We start from the raw sequence: 19,903 nt of genomic DNA on the forward strand, positions 1-19,903 counted from the left end.
CTTTAACACCAATTAGTTGCACGCGTGCAACAAAGGAAATAGGAGGAAATAGGAGACGTCGCACGCAGACAACTTCAGAACTCCTCATCACTCTTTTCTTTTGTTCGTATATTTTTTCCTCCATAGTTTACGTGTCTTTTTCCCTTCGTTTCCCTACCGACTGTTCAACCCTCTTTCTCAGTTCATTCCATTTCTACCTTTCATTTTTTTCTCTTCTTTGTAAAACTGTGAATGTACGAGTTAGCCCCCTCTTTTAAGAAAGCGCAACTTCAAATAAGCGTCCCGACATTATTGGACACGACAGAAGCCCACTTGAGGCTACCCCACCCTCCACCCCCACCCCCACCCCACCCCCCTTCACCCCCCATTCCAATTCAAAGCATTGAATACACGATAGAGTGTGGAGAAATTTCAGCCAAGTAATTTGAGAGAAACAGGACTTTACTAGTGATAACATAGATACAGAAACAATCTAGTTTACTATTACAGTTTGTGACAACTGGAAGACGTTATTGTGAGGCCAAAACTAGAAAATCGGAAAAAGCACTCGCTCCCCCACCCTTCGAATGAGCACCCCTCGACCCTTGAAATGAAAAAAGTACTCCGAGTGCTTATTGGTAGCTTTTCATTCCTCCCTGCTCCACTGATCTCTTTTTCTTACTCCTGTCCTCTGTTTTCCCTTCTCATTTCTTCATTTTCCTCCTTAACTGACCATGTTTGCCCTTCTTCCCCTCGTTTGTTTGTTTATTTTTCCCTCCATCTCTCAAACAGAAGACCAAAGCACTATAGATTAGTTATAATTTTATTACAACAAATAAAGCTGATTATTCAATATTCAATTGTATACAACATGATATGTGACGGCAGCTTTTAAGGAGAAAATTGTTATAGTTTTTCTTTGGTGCGGGAATCAACTGCCTGGTTTTATTGACTTAAAAAAGCGATATACAAATAGAATACCTTGGTTTGTAATAAACGTGATCATTGGTTACATGCAAGGACGCTGTAAGCAGGCATTTTTTACTAATCTTTCTTGAGGCTTACTAGATGTAAAACGTAGATAAATATAAAACCCAACGGAATATGAAGAGAAGAACTCCAATTAAAGACATCTCGATTAATAAACGTTAGGCCTAATTACAACCTATATTCAAGGGTACATAAATCACAAGTCATTAGCCATCATGCGATGCAATGTCGGTTTATCAATAATGCAACACTAGTTCGGCGTTTGTTTGTTGGTGTTGCAGAAACTGTTGTTGGTTGGCTTGTGTGTTGTGGTATGGGTATTGTTCAGTGTCTTTTCAAGTTTGTATTACGTCATATGGTGATCGCTCCCGTCTGCAAACATTAAGTAACTAGGCCTCTGTCATAACAAAATATATCATCACAACCATATACGCAAGTGAAATAAGGCACTGAAAACAAAAGATCGTTTTGTAATCACTGTTAAATATACATGTATACTTTGCAGAGCTGCGGTACCAATTAGTTTAGGAGCTGATTGAGCCCCTGATGTCTTAAGCTACGATTATGAAATTATAGGTGGCTATTACGTAATTATGCTAGGTGTTATTCAGAAAATAGGCCATCCAAACTTTTGTTGGATGTGATCGCTCGTCTATATTTATGGCTTGTACTATATAATACAAAGCTACGATATGGCTATTTCTCGTTCCTCCACAGAATCAGAATAGACTCTGTTGGTGCGTTTTGAATATCATCCATGCTGTAGGTTATAAATAAAGAAAATTATTGCCGCAGTTAATTGTGTCGAAATACCTCTTTGACAAAATAAGAATTAAGTGTCTCCAAGCGTCAAAATAAACCACACTTGCGATGCAGTTGATTCCGTTATTATCCATTCTACCGCGTTAACACGCTGTGACGAGTTCGGTCAGCCGACATCCGAAACGATTTGTGTCTTCCTATTTCATTGGGACGGTAAGCCTGATAAGTCGTTGCTTTAGAATTCAGGGTAGTACTTCTTGGGTGGACAGCTGTAAACCGGCCATATCCAGCCAGGCGGAAAATAGCACTATATAAATGTAAACTGGCCTCAACATTGTTTTCAGCTAACGCCGGAACAATTTATAGCAGACCATTTTTACTAGAAGAATCTCTCTTAAAAATAATCCATGCCTTTACAAAGTAACTTTTAAAGCTACTTAATGTAGTTATTTTCTTTTGCACATCGTAGTCAGCTTCCACTATATTTTTGCGCCATTATCAGTAAAGCTTGACCATTCTCCCAATAAACTCCGAGCTTGCTCATCTTGAGGCATTTTGGTGTATTTCCTGTAAGACAAGTATGAGAGCGTTTACTTTTGAACGTACGACAACTTATCCTCCCATACATTTATCAAAAAATAAGACACAGCCACTCGTGTTAACCAGTAAAGACCTACAGTGTATTGTAGTTTATATGATCTTAGTTTGCTTTTACGAAAATATGTAACAAATTTATTGAGTCTATTGTTTTAAGAAGAGTTTATCCACTTGAAAACAGCTCGTCTCTTTTTTATGGCAGAGGGGATGTAGACTATTTGTTAGTTTTGTTCATCACTAAAAATTTTGATAGAAGAGAGTAAAGACGTCATCTAACCTGCGAACCAATCGAAATCACAACAGTAACGATACTTTCGACTTTCATTTCACAAAACAGGTTTTATGAATATTGTTGTGTTTGTTTGTTTGTTTGTTTTTTGGCATGCGGGTATCCAACGTAAATCCATTCGACTAGGCCCTTGCAAAATAAGTAGGCCAAGGCCAAAGCTTTTTTGACGACTAATATACTGATGGCGACAACAGTCAAAACGCTATGATACAGACACTTTTGGCACCGGCACAAAGTCTCCGTCTTACCGTAGCTTGTGACAGGGTGCCGGCCTCCTTGTAAAGAGTTCACGGAAAGACTGAAGGAAGGGGGAACCATCACTAGTGAGATGTCCGTTTCAGGCGGTGTCTGTTTTACCGTGAAAGGTTTGGGTTAGGAGGGAGATGCCTGTATTTGCTATTTAGTAGTCCGCAAAAGAAATCACCAAATTAGCAATGGCGTTGAATAGTCCTTGCAATGTTGATAAACCACACAGTGAAAAAGAATATTTTACAATAAATTTGTGTCTAAACTGCCAATAATAAAATAAACAATCATTCACGTTCTAGTCGTGTGCTTCTTTCAATGTGGTCCTTACCTGGGTCTCTTGTTTCTAGCTCCTGTATATCGGAAAAAGAAATATGCTCCGAAGATGACAAACAAGGCAAAGACGACAACCAGAGTAGAAGCTAAGGTGGCCTGGGCATGAAACTTAGACAAGCCGTCTAAGTTATGCTGTGTTTTAGACTTGTTTTCTAAGAAAGAAGAATTACTTTCTTTTAGTTAAAAGTAACTGTATTCGTTCAACTCATAAAATCCAGTGGAAAGGAAACCTTCTGCTACTTCATCATGCAATGTAAAAATGACAAGCACGAGTAATCACCGTTAGGGTTGAGGTCAAAATACCTTTAACGGCCGTTAAAAGCGAGTAATTTTTGCTCCCATTTCAGCGCAGTCTGTTCACAAGTTCCTGATTTTTTTTTAGTAGACTAGCAACGTTGAGTAGGTTCTCGTCCCCAGAGCTTCCTGGGGGCCTGAGAAAGAGGACCGGGAGGCTCTGGTGACACATGATTTGAAGTCCTGGATTTTAGAACTTCCGGTCATTTCTGATTTTCTACAACGTTTCTATTCGCGTTCACCTCCTCTTGCATAAGTGTCAATGACTGTAAATTTAGGTGCTTCAAAGCTGTTAAAAGAGAATCCTTTAACTTTCTTTTGAATCGGAAATGACCGGAAGTCCTAAGATCTAGGACTTCAAATCCTGTGTCCCCGGAGCCTCCTGGTCCTCATGCTCAGACCCCCAGGAGGCTCTGGGGACAAGGATGCGAAAAGGATGCGTTGAGTATTCACGAACTTAGAAACGTGAAGGAAACTGGGCCGAGTAAACGTTTGCCAAGCCTTCTGGGACTGTTACCAGGGACGGGGAAAATTGACCAATAGCTGAGAGGACACGTTTCGGCTCCAGTTCCCCTCTCGTTTCAAAAGTGGAGAATATGCAGCTGACAAATGAGATGAACAAATCGGTTTTTCTTTTCTCGCGAAATCCACTGCCAAGTTGCATTTAATCAATCATTATCAAATTTCAGTCAACTTGGATGGGGCAAAGGACTCATAGCTACCAACAACAGTATATTTAGTTGCTGACTATTCAATGCCATCAACTTCTCTTTTTTTTCTAAACCTCAAGAGAATTGGGTGATCGATCATTAACTATGTGTTACTGACTTTTGTACAACATATGTTCAACCAAGTTCCATCAATTGTTTTCGAATGGGATCTAAAATATTAAACATTATTTTTTTTCATATCCTGAAAGGACAGTTGTGAACATTTTTTGTCTATTGTTTTTGGTCTCCCCCTCGCCTCACGCTTGGTTTTTATTTTGCATATTTATATATACTCATCTCGCACGAGCGAAAAGAAGTGTCACATTCTGATTTGTTGTTTGTTTGTTAACTTAAGACTAACCCGCGAACCCTGCTTGGGTATAACTATAGTTAGTCTGTATTGTTTTTGGATCACCGAGGCGTAAATTTTCTTACTATAGCTGGAGCGAACAGAGAAGAGGTCACATTACCGAAATAGCTAACTATAGTTATCCCCGTCTTAACTATAGTTAGTAGCCCAGATGTGAGTGCAGCCATTGTAACACAGTCAGGTTCAGTTGTATTCATTTTATACATACTTCACCTTGTGCATGAAATGTCACATCACCAGACTGATGATCACATGATATTACAAGCAGTAGCACGTCATATTTATCAACACCAGCCTCGTTCTCAGCCCTACAGCGATACAGTCCTGTCATGTGTTCCTCAGCTGAATTTATCAATAAATCATGCTTTCGAGTACTATTCTGAAGCACTCTTCCGTCTTGACTCCAAGAGATCCAAGGTGGTGGATTTCCGGTTACTTTACAAGGAATAACAACTGACTGGCCTTCAGATACTTTGACCTGTGCCAACTGATGATTTTTGCTCTTTTTGATCTGTGGTGCGGCTAAAAACGGACAAGACAGCTGTTAAAAGTTAAGATAAGACTGAACTTATAATAGAACCTCAAATAAAGAGACCTTGCGTGTTGTGTTTCCACAAGACAGCTGGAATCATGATTTTATAGTTTATAACGTTTCCAGCCAATCCCTCTGTATTTTTAAAAGCAAACTAATTTAGTTTTATTTTTATCAGTAGTTTTTAATAGTTTTTAATAGTTTTGTATATTTTAGTATAGTTTTATTTATTATTATCTTAGACTTGGCGTGATGTCCCAAACGATTTTGCCGACATAACGATATTTAGATTAGATTTAGATTTAACGAATAATTCTTAAGAACAGTATGACAAAATGTGCATCAAGTTTTTTTGCTTTTTTGTTTTTTCATTTTGGAAAGAGGATTGTCATAATGACAAGGGGGTTTAATGTGTATCATTTTTCCGCAAATGAGGGGATTATATATATATATATATATAAGGTATGAACAGGGGTAGATTAATGGTGAAATTCTTACCAATTACAGTAAGCCTCACTGAATCCAGTACATTAAATGCCCCGAAATCCAGCTTACAACCATACACCCTATCATCATCAATGGACACTTTCTGTAGTCTAAATGAGGCCATTGTCTTGTTCCCAAGCCATGAGACACGATTGGAATAAAAAATAGCACTTCCATTCCTTAAAACAGACACTAATGGAATTGAAATGTCTCCATTCATCCATATTCCGAATACAACGACCTTGAAATTAGCTCTATCTGAGTGCGTCAAGTGATATCTCCATGTAAATGTCACATCGTTTCCAGCATGCGAAAAAGTAGGCTTCGACGGAATAGAGGTGTATCTCGATTGAAATCCTGCATTAAAGAAATTGATATTAAATGTTATTAAACACTCTAATATAAAAACCAATGTCAAGTTTTCAAAAGCCTTCTTTGACTTGGTAAGTTTGCTAATTTTTAGGTGCTCTTTCTAGCAGCAGTGTGGATTGATAATCGCTTACAGGTCTTTATCAAAACTTGAAAACAACCCGCAGTGGAAGGATGTATTCACCCCGGCACTGGCTGCAAGTGAGAAAACTGACACCAAGTAAATTTTGAGAGATTTTTATACCTCAGGGGCGGAGCTCATTTACAAAATTTTCTATTCTGAAACATGATATATAGATTTAGCCAAGGCCAAAAGCGAAGCGTTTAGGGAGGAATGTATCCACACCGGATCCTCTCGAAAAAATGAACCTGGGCCTGCGATCAACTGAAACCAATAACTGGTCAACAGAGAACTTTCAAAAAAAAATTAAGAATTTGTTCATGCTTAGCGTGCGTATATCGAGTTATGGATGCACGCGGGAAGTTTGGAGAGCACTAAAGATGCGTAAGAGTTGCACGAGGCGATAGCCGATTGCAACTCTAGCTTCTTGAGTGCTCTCCAAACTTCCCAAGTGCATCCATAACTCGATATATGCACAGCTAAAAGCATGAGCAAAATCTTTTATAACATAGCTGACAAAAATGCTTGCTTTTTGATTAACTGCAAAATTCTCGTAACGCGCGACACAATATCAAACGGTTGTATTGGTAGCCTGAAATTCATCCGATTGCTTCGAGTCGTTTTCTCCTCTCAACAACGTCTGAATCGACCGGCCGTTAATGCCGTCCAGTGACGTCACTCACTACCCGAAAACCGGGTAGTGATTTTGATTGGTTGATTGTCTAAACATTCGCATAATTATGTATAATTATGAAAAATTTTAGCGGGATTGTTGCTTGATATCCAGCGGATGCATCCATTCGTTTCGTTCAAACATTGCGATAAGCTTAATCTTTATCTTAAACAGCAAAATTGTCCTTGTCCTCGAAACTGAAATGCTAAATTGAACTGCGAATGAAGAATCATTGCGGAGAGTCGGTAGGTTTTTCATTCAGAGCCGCTTTGTGGTTTCGGCGGCCGTTGATCATGATTTTGTTTACGCGAAGTTTTCTGAGATTAATGTTATAATTCGACCTTCTTGTTATTTTTACCGTCAAGTGCAATGATTCTGTTAGCTTTTCTTTCTTGTCTCCTTGTTTTTTTTCTTCGTTAAGGACCAAATAGCTTCTTTTCAATTAAAGCAAATCATTGTGTTTTTGAACTAAGTGTTTCGTGTGTGTGTTTATTTCAGTCATTGCGTGATTGCGACCGAGTTTGATTTACAGATTTAGTACAACCGGTTAAGAGTTGTACCGCATGTAGTTGATAGTTTGAGCGTTAAATATGAATTACGATCGAAAAAATAAAAGCAGTTCTGTATCATGCAGACATTTCCAAACGATATTTCTCGGTTTGCCACTTGAAAATTTTGCATGAATTAAAGCAAAGGTCAAGGCGTAGTGACGTCACTGGACGGCATTAACGGCCGGTCGATTCAGACGTTACTGAGGGAGTAATAACGACTCGAAGTAATCGGATGAAATTCAGGCTATTGTATTGGCTGATTACGAACACGCCACAATCGTCTAGTTTGAATGAAATATTCTTTCCGTAACAGTGAGAAAGAAAATTTGCTTCTTCATTCCTTAACGATCAATGGAAACTAAGCAGAAACAAAGGTAAAAGAGTCTTAAAGTTCACCTAAAGTTAAAATCCTCAGCTATCCTCCGTGACATGTTCGTGAGAAGTCGTGGAGTATGCCCGGGTTTGGATTTGCTAAACAGATGTTTACGTTTTGCGCGGCGAAATCCAGAAAACATGTTTTTAGCGAAGACGAATGTCATCCTTGTTTAAGCTTATATTCATTTACGAACATTGGCTGGTCATTACGGCTTCTTGAGAAGACCTGGCAGCAGTTGTTTTTGTGAGTAATAAATTTATGTCTTCTTGCGTAATTTGTGTTGTTATTGCGAGAGAAATTTTCCTGCTTCAGTCGGATTGTCCGGAGATAACAAAGTGCATAACAAATTTAAAAACAACAATAAAAACGGAAATTTTGCCTTTAAATGTTGTTGATGACCAGTTGATGTCTGTTCTGTTCCCAGTGAATGTCTTTCGGCCAAAATTTGCTGCAGCTGGTCTTCGACAAATTTGCGAAACGCACAACTTGCGAGCTCTTTTTTTTTAATTCGGCTTTATTTTTGCTGCTTGTTGGATCAGGACCTAAAAGGTCAATGCCGATAGAAAAATTGGGCAGTTTTTCGCTGGTTTCTTCCATATTTTAAAGAGAAGGAAAAGTGCACTGCAGCTTAAAAGACGACAACTTTGCAGCCAGGTAAAAAAAAATGCTCACGTCATCTTATTTACGCACGGACGTGCGTAAATAAAGATTTTGTTCATAGCGGCTCAATAGGACTTTTATAGGGCAAGCACGCGCGCTATGTTATAAACGGTATTTCAGTGAGTTGTACGTGCCTGAGCCCTTGATACATCCAGTCGTCAATTGAACATAAAATAGATGTCCAATGTATAGTTAACAACGGATTGTATACATTTATGCCTTGTAAGCTAGTAAGTGTGACATTTCACATCCGCTGGCATGATAGGCGGACGTACGGTCGACGTACGTACGGTCGTTGCGTCAAGCTCTCCATTCATACTGAATGCAACTCTCAACAAGCATCTCAATCAGTACAATGATCCTGTGGGAAAAGACGTGAGGAAGAACATCTATGTAGAAGACCTCATCTCTGGGGTCCAACATGAGGAGGAAGCCGCAACATACTACAATCGAGCAAGAACATTGATGTCACCCGTGGATTTTAACTTGAGATCATGGACCTCGAACAATCCAGTGATACAGTCATTGGCAGCAAAGGAATACCTCCTTTGTGACCGCCCTGAAACTAAAGTCCTAGGTGTACTATGGAACACAACAACAGACATGATCAACTACCCACCCATGAGATTCACAGCTTCGACCATTCCAAATCTAATCAATAAAAGGGAATGTAGCAGGGGACGATCCTCTGATCCCAGACCTCCAAATGAAGTTGAAAGAGTTGACCACGGAATTTGAGACGATCATGTCCATAGCGACTTCTCAGTAGTACTTCCCGTGGGCCGTACATCACCAAATGACGTGGAACTGCATGTTTTCGTTAATGAATGCACCAAGGCCTATGGAACTTTTGCCTATCTTGATTCCACGCAAGAAAACCACTCCTCCTTCGTGATGGCAAAATCGCGAATTGGACCAACAAAGGAACTAACCCTGCCGCAGTTAGAGTTAACTGCAGCTGTGATCGGTACTCGACTTGCCTCTTACCTCCAAGATGAGATTCATTTGAATAAAGTTTATCTCTGGTTAATTGACAGCCAGATTGTCTAACATTGGCTTTGTAGCACCAAGGAGCTTTTTCTCGCTAGTCTTGTAAGGGAAATTAAAGAACTTACCTCACTGACAAATTGGAAATACTGTCCCACCTCAGACAATCCCGCCGACCTGCTTACCAGAGGTTGTGGAAACAAGGTCCTTCCCACTGAAGAGACAATCACCCCAACAGGGACAGCTGTCACGAACCATGCACAAGGACCAGGTCTTCAGCAGCTTATTACTGTATCTAACTTCAGCACCCTTTCCAAGCTCCTCAGTGTCGCACATTAAGTCCTGCGATTTGTTCAAAAATTGCAGACGAATACAGGAAAACAGAATTGCATAATGCAAGAAATGTATGGATCAAGACCTGCCAGGAAGTGACCTACCACAGTATGCTATGGTGTGAATTCAACTCTGACTGCCCTGCGCCTGTGGTACTAGATTCCTGCCGGACGTCGGCATGTCAAGAAAGCGATTAGCCACTGTGTCACCTGTAAGAAGATTTCAGGATTACTATATGACATCCCAGATCCACCCCCACTTCCGAAATCAAGAATACAACAAGCAGAGCGATTTACAGTCACAGGAGTCTACTTCACAAACTGGAACACTATACATTTGTGAAGCTGGAGTTCAAAGGAAGGTTTACATTTGTCTCTTCACATATGCCACAACATGAGCAGTCCATCTTGAAGTGTTCACAAATTTATCAGTGCAAACCTTCCTCCTTGCATATCGCACATTTGCAGCTCGGAAATCTGCTCCTCAGCAAATGATTTCTGATAATGCCTCCCCATACCTGACTGCAGCTGAAGAGTTAACAGAGTTATTTAAATCACAGTCGTTGAAAGATTCCCTCAGCAAACAAGGCCTAAATTGGCCGTTCATACCATAGAGCAGCAACCTGTTATGGAGGGTTCTGGGAGCGTTTGATTGGCCTCACAAGGACTACTCTGAAGAAAGTACTTGGACAAGCATCTGTTAATTTGACCACACTATAGACCATAATTGTCGAGGTTGAAGCCATTTTGAATGACAGGCCAATGACTCAGTCGTATCTGATGTGATAAACTAAGAACCACTTACCCCAGTTCATCTCCTGTATGGAAGAGAATAACCGCCCTTCCCCACATTGGAGTAGAGCAAGATGAGATCCTTGATCCTGAATACAACCAGAATGGAAACGCAGAAATCCAGAGGAAATTCAAACGCCTTGCTCTCCTCCTACAACACTTCTGGACCCGTTGGAGACAGGAGTACCTGACGTCACCAAGAGAATGTTACAAGACCACTGGTAACAATAAACCAGCAGTCAAGTTGGTGATGTTTTATTAGTACATGATGAGGGTCCACGAATCAACTGGAAACTTGCAGTAGTAGAAGAGCTATTACCCGGAAGAGATGGCCAATTACATGCAGTAAATATACGTACCCAGGGAGGCACAACCAATCTACCAATTGCCAAACTCTACCCTCTGGAAATATCAGCTCAGTCTCAAGAGAATCTCACCCCAGCAGTTCCGAGGGTTGACTGCCCAGTAAACCCATATTCCAAGAGGACCCAACGAGCTGCTCCAGCAAGAGCATTACAACGAATTGCAGAGTGAACAAAAGACTAGTCGCCCCGGGGCCCGGAAAATGTCGAAAGTCAGATTTGGTACTTTATTCTTGAAGCTAGACCAAGTGACATTTTTATACGTTGTTTACACTATTGGATACAGCTTCAGTTTACGAATTGTAACTAAAACCGCGATATCGTTTTTTCGTCGCGTCACGGACTTGAGTCTAATGTAGTTTCAGGGGCTCGAACCTTCGCGTTTCATTAAACCATGTGCCTTTGGACCGGCCAAGTTTTGTTGCTGACTTTGTAGTTTCTCCTTAAACGAATTCAGTCGCTTTTTTATCTGACATTGGTGAGGAGACCAGGATATGGAGGAACTACAACGTAAGGTAGAATCAAGGAGAGGACACAGAGGGCATTTGACCAATTCACTCGCTTTTCTATCTGACAAAAAACGAGAAGTTCAAAGACTACTGCAAAGCTCAGCATCGTAATACACGTTATGATCAGCTTTCCAGTAGTCTTATGCCGCAATACGCTCCCTATTGTTGGTGTAGTTACAACATTATTTTATTTTGCTTTCCTGTTTGCTTACTTAGTCACCAAGTTTTTTCCTGTTCTGATGCAATTCTATATAAAATTGCGCTATCAAACGAAGAGAACGCTGATAACCAAACCAACTAGATACCGAGCAAGTGTTTTTTTCAAAAGTACTCATTATTAAATACAAGTTGAAAATTCCAATACATTTTTGCTTTAACTGTACGTAACTTAATTAAGTGTTTTAAAGGTTACCCAAGCAGTAACCTGTATAACCCTTTATCTATCTTAGCTTATCCATGCGGATCGAACTGTTTGCTTACTCGAACCACAATAGCTATCGGTTTGTTTGCCTGTTGAACTCTTTAATAACTTGATTTCTAAAAGATGATTAAAGGAAAATGAATCGAAATATCGCCGTGGCAGTTCGAGAGATGGAGGAGTATTAAAACTTACAGTTGTATAGCCTGCTTGATAAAATTTTGGAATTTGCAAACAATGTTTTTGTTTTGGTCTGTTGTCTCTTTTAACAATTTTTTCCTTAAAACCGATCAGAAGTTAAAATAAGTTGCTGATAACGGGACTTTAAAAACAGGCTATGTACCAGTGAATTGATTATGTAGCATTTCTGAGCACGTATCATATCTGGGGCTGTTATCACAGAGAAACGTCAGGACCCTGACTAGGAAAATATCTTATTAAATAAAAGTGTTTGCAAGTATTTGACTAGTTTATCATTTTGGAGGCATTCTAAAGAAAAGCAATATCCGGCTCCACGAAGCTCCGCCGCTTGACTTAGATTAGATATCCAGAGGAGACTACAGTAAAAAGATAGACATTAGACAGTGATGTTACTGTAAAACGAAGAAGGTAAGATTTAATAAGAATTTTCTGCCCTCATCGAAAACGTACTCTGAAATGTGAATAAAAGCTGATCTCAGATTCTGGGTCTAGTTCAGTAACTTGCAGTTGCCTTGAGATGACAGCTGGTCTCATAAACGCATTCATTTTAAATAAATTCCGCCTTATTAAAACAAAGAAAATCTGCTCCAAGTAATTATGCGAGGGAATATTCTTTTTTGACTACCGAAAATTGTCGCTTTAATCTCTTTTTTAAAGAACAGACGAACGAAGGAAATACGCTAAAAGTACAAAAACAAAAACGACTTCTAATCGATTCCCGTGAAAAGCATGCAGCGCGATCTCGCCATTTAAATTTAATACTATCTGTCATACCGAGTGGAGCCGAAGCGTCGCCACACTCATTTACATTTTGGCACACTCATTTGTTCAATCCATAATTTATCTTCCTTTAAGGACCTCATCATCTGGCTTCGTAAATCTCCACCGCCGAAAAAGAAATTTCGCGTCAACAGCTGAAACCCTTCCGCACTCATTTTTAAAGTTCTCGATTTTCTTGCTACATTTTTTTTTAGTTCTAAACTTTTTATTTTCTTTATGCGTCGTACATTTTCTAGATTCATCAGCGTATTGTTTAGGTTATATAGTTTATAGGAGGTGTTTTCAGTTATTCTGTGTTGTAGCCCTCGATATTATGCCTCCTTCTTACCTGGTCTCAAAGCAGAAAACGAACTCCCTTTCTTCTAAAAAATACCAAAGCGAATCCTTCCTAAAAATTTCCTGTAGGGTATTAATATTCGTTTCTGAGTTTTCGTCAAGTATTCCACCCATTTTTCTTTAGAAAAATCAAATATCTCTTGAAATTGGCACATTACCTCGCAAATGTACACGGAATCAAATTAATTTTGTCCCTGCCCTTTTTCCAACTCAAAAAGGAGTTTTTCGTTTTCCTGACAAAGTCAAGGAGGGATGTATTTCAAGATGGTGCTAATAAAGCCGTGATGAAAACAAAGATGCAAATTTATTGCACTGCAGTATATTTTATTGCACTTGGGTAGTACTAGCGATACAAATAGGAAACTACTCTAAAACCTACCTTCCACTCCATATTTGAAACAAGCCAAAGAACAAAACAACCACATTAGGAGCATCGCTAACGAACAGCGGTTTAACCTGAGATTACAGCATCAGATTCAATCTCTCCCCTTCTTAGGTCTTCGTAGCTGGAAACCACTGTTAAAATTGCGCGCTTCGAAGGAAGAAGATAGCATCGTCAATTGTAAACATTCTTATCGTGTCATGCGCGTGCAAATATCAGCTCAGAGTGTATATACCTTTCACAGTTTCAAAGTGAAATTGTTGTTAAGTTAAAACCCTGTGTATATTGGCACAAACAAGTTGTTTTCGCTTCCGTTGGGTTTCAAGTAAGAGTTTGCTTTTTTAAATCCAAACAATAATTCGCATCGGGGAGTTTCAGGTGGCAAGCAGGTGCTGCGGACACAGTTTGCAATACCAAATAATTTACAAATTGTAACGCCTTTCAAAAACCTTTTTCTTCGACAACGAAAGTAAAATTCAGAATTTGACACAAAGTAGATGTTACTCACATTTCTTGATTAATTCGGGGATTCCCGATCAAAGAGAAGTCAACCACGATGTATTCTTTTTTCAGTGAACGCAAAAAATTAAAATACTAAAAGATAAATATCAGTAGTACCTTACACCATATACACCACCCACTGTTATAAATACTATGAAGCAAATTACCCCACATAACATGTATATAGTATTAAAGTAACGATGAAAGAAAAGCGAATTCGACAAACTCAATACATATTTCTTTTGCAGTCACTATCTTCTACTTATTTTTGTACAAAAAAAAAATAAGTCAGCTACCGGGTTATAAGTGATTAACAGCCGATATCTGATGAGAAGTTAACGTTATCTCGTCATTCGCACATTTTTAACCATTAAAGAAAACTTCATGTCTGAAGTTCTCGACTTAACAAGTTTGTAATGACCATTTAGACATGAGATTGGGACGTTAAAACCTCTTAAAAATCACCTTCCTTATTTTTGTTATTTTAAGTATTCGTCTATAGAAATAAAAATTATACATGTATAGGGTTCGTAATTTGAAACTGTAAACGATTCTGGGCGCTCATTGGTTGACAGTAACAAAAATGATAACGCATGATTTCCATGTCCCTCGGTGATCATTTCAGCTATGTCTATTAGTAAACATTGACTTTATCTTTGTATATATATTTTTTATTTCCGTTCTTTTGAAAGCTGGCCTGCGCTGCAGTCGAAAAGACTGTCTGCGACGCAGAGCTATTGGAAGCTAATATTGGTATTTTTTCCTCGCTTATTAACATTAAACGATCTTAAATGCGCTTTTCACCCTTCTCAGCTTGAATTACTTCCGTTCGTGTTGTTTTTGTTTTTCCAGTAAATATATTGCGATCTGAATGTAAGTCTGGCAGCAGAATTTTCCGGCATTCCACCTCCAGTGGATGCCGGCGTTTGTTAGTCTCATACCCTCACTTTCCACTTTCTTCAGAGACTTACGACCTATTTTTTTCCTGCGTTTGAAGTAGTCAAGTTGGAGGAGTTTCAACATGTTAAACAGACAGATCGTGGCTAGCAACATGGTGTTAATAGGACGAAAATCAGTTCAATTCTCAAAAAGAAGCAAATGAAATTAATTGGACAGTAGTTCCGAGTTCCTGCCGCTAAAACATCGGCAAAATATTAATTTGGGCCTGATTATCGATCGTTACAAAGCCTTTTCACTCATATGGCCAGCAGCTATGCAAATGAATTTGATCGGAAGAAGTGAAAGCGCTCTTTTAGCGCACTGGGACATCATAAACAACAAGGATCATCAAAAACTTTTCATTATTGTTGTCCATTTATTTATTCTTTGATATGCATATGAATGAGCCCTTCTGGCCTGAGTCGTTGAAGGTAAGAATTCTTTTGTATTTTGCACATGCTAACAAGGTCAGAAAGGCTAAATTATAATACATATAAAAGAATATAAAGAGCAATAAAGTATGAAAGAGGTCTATTAGAAAGTGAAAATGAGCTTTTGTAGGTAGGGTGTGGGTAATAAAGTAATAGCTACAGTAACAGTTCCGTTTTGGTTCAAACCCTTTCATGCTCAGCAAAGATTGTAGTAGCAAGTTAAATCAAGGCTTTCGTCGTTGCTTTTTATCAGTGTGAGGAAGTATTACAATCAGTATGCATTCCACCCAAAAATAATCACTGAAAACATGACATTACTTGAACATCATTATGACAATATGTTTATCCTTATGTATTGCTGCGGTTTGATTTGTAATTTTTATATTCAGCCGAGGAAGAGCAACACAGTGTCGCAAAAACGGGTACCAACAGATTCAACCATAAAATCAGGATGATCTCAAATAACTCTGTTAACCAGAAGTTCTCATTGAGAAGGGAAGTGCTGCCGTTAGTTGCGAAGCGAATAGGACAAAGACAGTTTGTAGAACAGTTGAACATATGAATTCTTTTTTATGAAAGTCAATAACTTAGACTTGCTGGCATTATGAAACACTCAGAGCGTAACATAAAAAATGAACCGATCACGATGACAAATATGCTTACATTCATATAACTCGCTAAGGTTTCAATACCATTTTGTAATTGATTTTAATAATTCACGAAATTCTAAAACAACAGCAGTGCTGATAGGCTGTTTCTTCATCGAACAATCATCGTACACAGGATCGATGAGATGAGTTGCGGGCAAATGACGTAAAGGCCAAAACCCCTAATTTGCGTTGGGTGTTCTGTGCATTATTGGGTGTCCTGTGCAATTAATAAGGGAGGTTTTTTCGTCGTCGTCGTCGACACACATTTGCCTCGCTTTGAGGCACTTGTTTACGTTTTGCCTCACTTTGACGCGCTAACTCATGTGGTAATTCTTGTGTCCTCGACGTTCATCTTTCAAAGGTTTGCTGAGGTCTGACATTCCGTCAAAGCTTCGCAAAGCGGTCATCTTTTAAAAAGTTTGTTAATTCTTCGTAAAGCGTACATCGATCTGTGTTTGCTGAATCGTCCAAAGCGTTCATCTCTCAGAAGTTTGCTGTTAAATTTTACTTTGGATTAAGCCTTCATATTTTTCAGCATGGTTCGTCACTGTCTTTGGAAAATGTCTGCGACTCCTGGTGCATGCATCAAACCGGGTTTAGTTCGGTGGCCGTTGTGCCACAAAGTAAATTGACCGAGTTATGTAGCTCGGCGGCCGTTGTGTCACAACGTAAATCTACCGAGTTGTGTAGCTCGGCAGCCGTTGTGCCACAAAGTAAATCTACCGAGATGTGAAGTTCGGCGGCGCCATTTGATCATGACTTGTGATATTTTCGGCACCGGACAAACGAACACTTAGGAAAAACCAGCCCACAGTAGCGCCACTCTCGAGTCACTGAGATCAACACATTCGACCAAATTACTGGAAAAGTTATTGACGTGAGCCGCACACACGTTCCATTGAAGGCTTTGATAGGCGCGAAGTTTGAATTCAGATGTGAAAGCTTTGAAAACAGTAAATTCAATGTAATTCATTTTCTCAACAAGTTGATGATTGGATGCTCTTAAAAATAACAGAGAAAATTATCCGAAGAAATGTTTTTAAAGAAAGAAAAAGAATCCCGGGTTAAGCACTAATCGGCCTTTGAGCAGCTGCGCCCTGTAACTCACCCGACGCACTCTGGCCAATGTCTCTTCTGATTACAAGCACTCGACACCGAACCATACGATATCTGTTGAAAACGTTCTTATAATGATACACACTTTAAAGGTTTCGCTGTACGCAACCCTTACGTTCAAAATATGCCATAATCATATTTATCTATATCGCAACCACCCTTCCGCCCCAACTGCTATCTATGCGCCTAACAAACTAACCTGCGTAGCAGGCGCTTGGAAGAAGTGGGCACAAGAAAAAACGGGCACGCGAGAAGGAGACACCCTCACCCCTCGCGTGTCTCCCTCGCGCGCGCCCGTTCTCTCTTTCGCCCACTGCTTCCAAGCGCCTGCTACTCAGGCTACTAACAAACATATCGAATGCACTCTCCTAAGCTCCGATTACTCCTAGTTATAATTAAGGGTCTTGAACAGGGTGTCTTTTTGGATTGGAAGCCTTTCAAAGAGTGTGAAGACTTATGATGAGCGGTCTACATTTGCAATACCAATAATTTTTTTCCTATAATTTCTATTTTAGTGCGAAAAATCTCTTAATTCTGTATGCAAAACAAAGAAAATCAGAGTCAGAAAGTAGTGTCTCCTGTCTTAAACAGGGCAGCGAAATGAGCAATTTTTGTTTGGGTCTGGGTTTGAAGGCCTAGGCGGCACACCTCACCCCAAACTTCCCTTGAGTGACCCCCACCCCACCCCCCCCCCCCCAGGTCAACCTACTCCCACGACTTTCTGCCACTTACATTTCTATGTTTATTACAAAAAATGTTTATGTTAGTACAAAGATTCTTACTCCTAAATTGTGATGTCACTTTACAAGCATTTTTCTTCTGAATATATAATAAAAAAAAGTGCCATATTTACTGTAAGTCCTATCCTTTATTGAATGGTCTGAGAACAACTGCATGAAAGTTAAACATGGGAACTGCTTTTACGAGGAAGGACTACCAGGACGCCTCCTGGACCACTAGAGATCAAAGGGAGGAAAGAGAAACTGAATCTTTTGGACGTTACATTTGAGTAAGTGCCATATTGATTATTTACTTAGTAAGACTAGCAGTAGGTTGTATATTATAAGAATATGTAAATATTATGGGTACTTTATTGAGAATTTGGACTTACTTTTTCAAAGTTTGATCCTTTTAGTCTTCACATATACTATTGAGGTCTTGGGGTGCGCGTTTTATAGTAAATATTTAAGTAGAATTGTTAAGCTCTTTGCTAGGTGTTATAAGTTTAGTTACTGTTTAGAGCAGTACAGTATCTTGGACACTCGTCGTAATAAAGATGTGCAGTTATGGATCTCTCTTCCACCAACACTGCTTTGAGCGATCTTTTACCTCCCCAGAGAACACGGAAGATGAGAACTAGGTCGCATAATTATAATTATTCTACCTAATGTTGGGACAAGTCGTTTTAAATTAGTTTTTACAAATAGATGTCTTTTTAATAGTAACTAATATTTATTTAGTCGTTTTCGTAATGTCTTTATTCATTTTCTTGCCATGTAAATTGTTGCACGTCTGTTTGCGCAATGAATGATTAATAAAGACCTTTACTATTATTATTTTTAATAACGAAAAGAGCAAAAGGAAGTGTAGACATTTTGCAGTGTTTTTGTGTTACCATACAAAATGACTGATACACAACTATTCTTTGGACCTTAGACGAGGTAAGTGAATGTTGATCATCGTAATATGAAAGGTAAAAACTAGCAGAGAAATGTAAAAGTAGCTAGATACTCTGCAAGATTGTAGTAGCGTTCGCAAAACTAGCGAAATAGAGAGTAGAAAGCACGTTTTGAGTGAGACTGCAGGTCTTGTTTAGACACCGAAACCACTTTTTCCAGTTGATTCTACTTGTTAATTACGTCTAAATACTTATTGGTTAAACTTTTACCTCTTGAATTCTGCGCTTTAATAAGCTGCGTCTTTATAGCCAAACCACCGTTATACGTAAGACACAAGTTGTAAATCAGTGTATCCAGAGACGGGTATATAGGAAGAGAGGAAACTCCTGACGGAGTCTGGTATAATGTCCAATGTATTTTCTGAATCATGTCTAAGTTCATAAGCTTTTCGGGCAGCTTTTCTCAATTGTAACGCGTTTATGGTGCCAGTTTTTTCAACGAGACGAGAGAAAAAACTCAACCTATTTAGCAGCAGCAAATGAGGTTCTTCAAACTCTTTCAGTTGGCCATTGTCAAGAACCTAAAGAAGAGGTAAATACGTTTTAGCTAACACAGTGAACAGCAAAAACAAACAAAGGAAAGAACATATTCCACACGAGTGTCACAGACATTAATAAACTTGTTATCGGATTTCCAAAAGGGGGACCGCACCGAGGGCCACAGGTGAGGTAGGGGAATCTGGGGAAATAATATGTCTTAGGGTAAGAAAATGTTTTTGGGCTAAGATTATGACTAGTCAACATATAAAACGAGCGTGAGAATTTTGCTTTCGTTAAGGAGAGAATGTGTATTGCACTTGTGGACATGTAGAAGGTTTCATGATTCAATGAAGGAACGACTGGAACGAGCTGTTTTCTCCACTGCATTTTAGGGTGAGAAGGTTAAAAGATCTTTTTAATGGAACAAATTTAGTTGCAGCAAGAGAGGATAAAAATTGCAGGAATTTCTGCAGACCGTTTATTTTCCAAGAATAAGCGTGCGTTGGTGTAGGTCCAACCTTAAGAGGAAAAACGTTGTGTTGGAAGCAAAACTGCAACTAAATTAGACGACTTCGAATAAGACGCATCCGAGAAGCTTGATATCTTGTAAAATTTCCACAAGAACGTTTGGCTCTTCAAGTCTTGTCACGTGTTTGTCGGACTGCACT

The 19,903-nt window shown here is 39.2% G+C and overlaps 1 protein-coding gene and 1 pseudogene across 2 annotated transcripts; both read right to left on the bottom strand.

The window, feature by feature from the left end:
• Window positions 1-786: 786 nt before the first annotated feature.
• On the bottom strand, window positions 787-14,057 carry LOC140951262 (uncharacterized). Of its 2 annotated transcripts, none has more exons than XM_073400499.1 (6): window positions 13,949-14,057; window positions 13,438-13,590; window positions 5,604-5,948; window positions 4,787-5,095; window positions 3,195-3,351; window positions 787-2,298 (listed from the first exon to the last, which is right to left on the bottom strand). In XM_073400499.1, the coding sequence occupies exons 2-6, from the start codon at window positions 13,490-13,492 to the stop codon at window positions 2,211-2,213; spliced, it is 954 nt and encodes a 317-aa protein (XP_073256600.1). In that variant the 5' UTR covers window positions 13,493-13,590; window positions 13,949-14,057; the 3' UTR covers window positions 787-2,210. The 2 variants fall into 2 exon arrangements, with proteins under 2 accessions (XP_073256600.1, XP_073256599.1); XM_073400498.1 differs by lacking the exon at window positions 13,949-14,057 and adding an exon at window positions 13,676-13,777.
• Window positions 14,058-18,533: 4,476 nt separating this feature from the next.
• The window catches only part of LOC140949663 (ATP-binding cassette sub-family C member 4-like), a 76,387-nt pseudogene continuing 75,017 nt past the window's right edge, over window positions 18,534-19,903 (bottom strand).

Source organism: Porites lutea, chromosome 10 (assembly GCF_958299795.1).
Source record: "Porites lutea chromosome 10, jaPorLute2.1, whole genome shotgun sequence".
NCBI lineage: Eukaryota > Metazoa > Cnidaria > Anthozoa > Scleractinia > Poritidae > Porites > Porites lutea.

Coding starts and splice junctions, on each gene's coding strand:
- LOC140951262 (XM_073400499.1), bottom strand. CDS start 13,492: ATGCTCCTAATGTGGTTGTTTTGTTCTTTGGCTTGTTTCAAATATGGA. Junction 5,096..5,603: donor AGTGAGGCTTACTGTAATTG/GTAAGAATTTCA, acceptor GTCCGTTTTTAG/CCGCACCACAGATCAAAAAG. Junction 2,299..3,194: donor GCTAGAAACAAGAGACCCAG/GTAAGGACCACA, acceptor CTTGTCTTACAG/GAAATACACCAAAATGCCTC.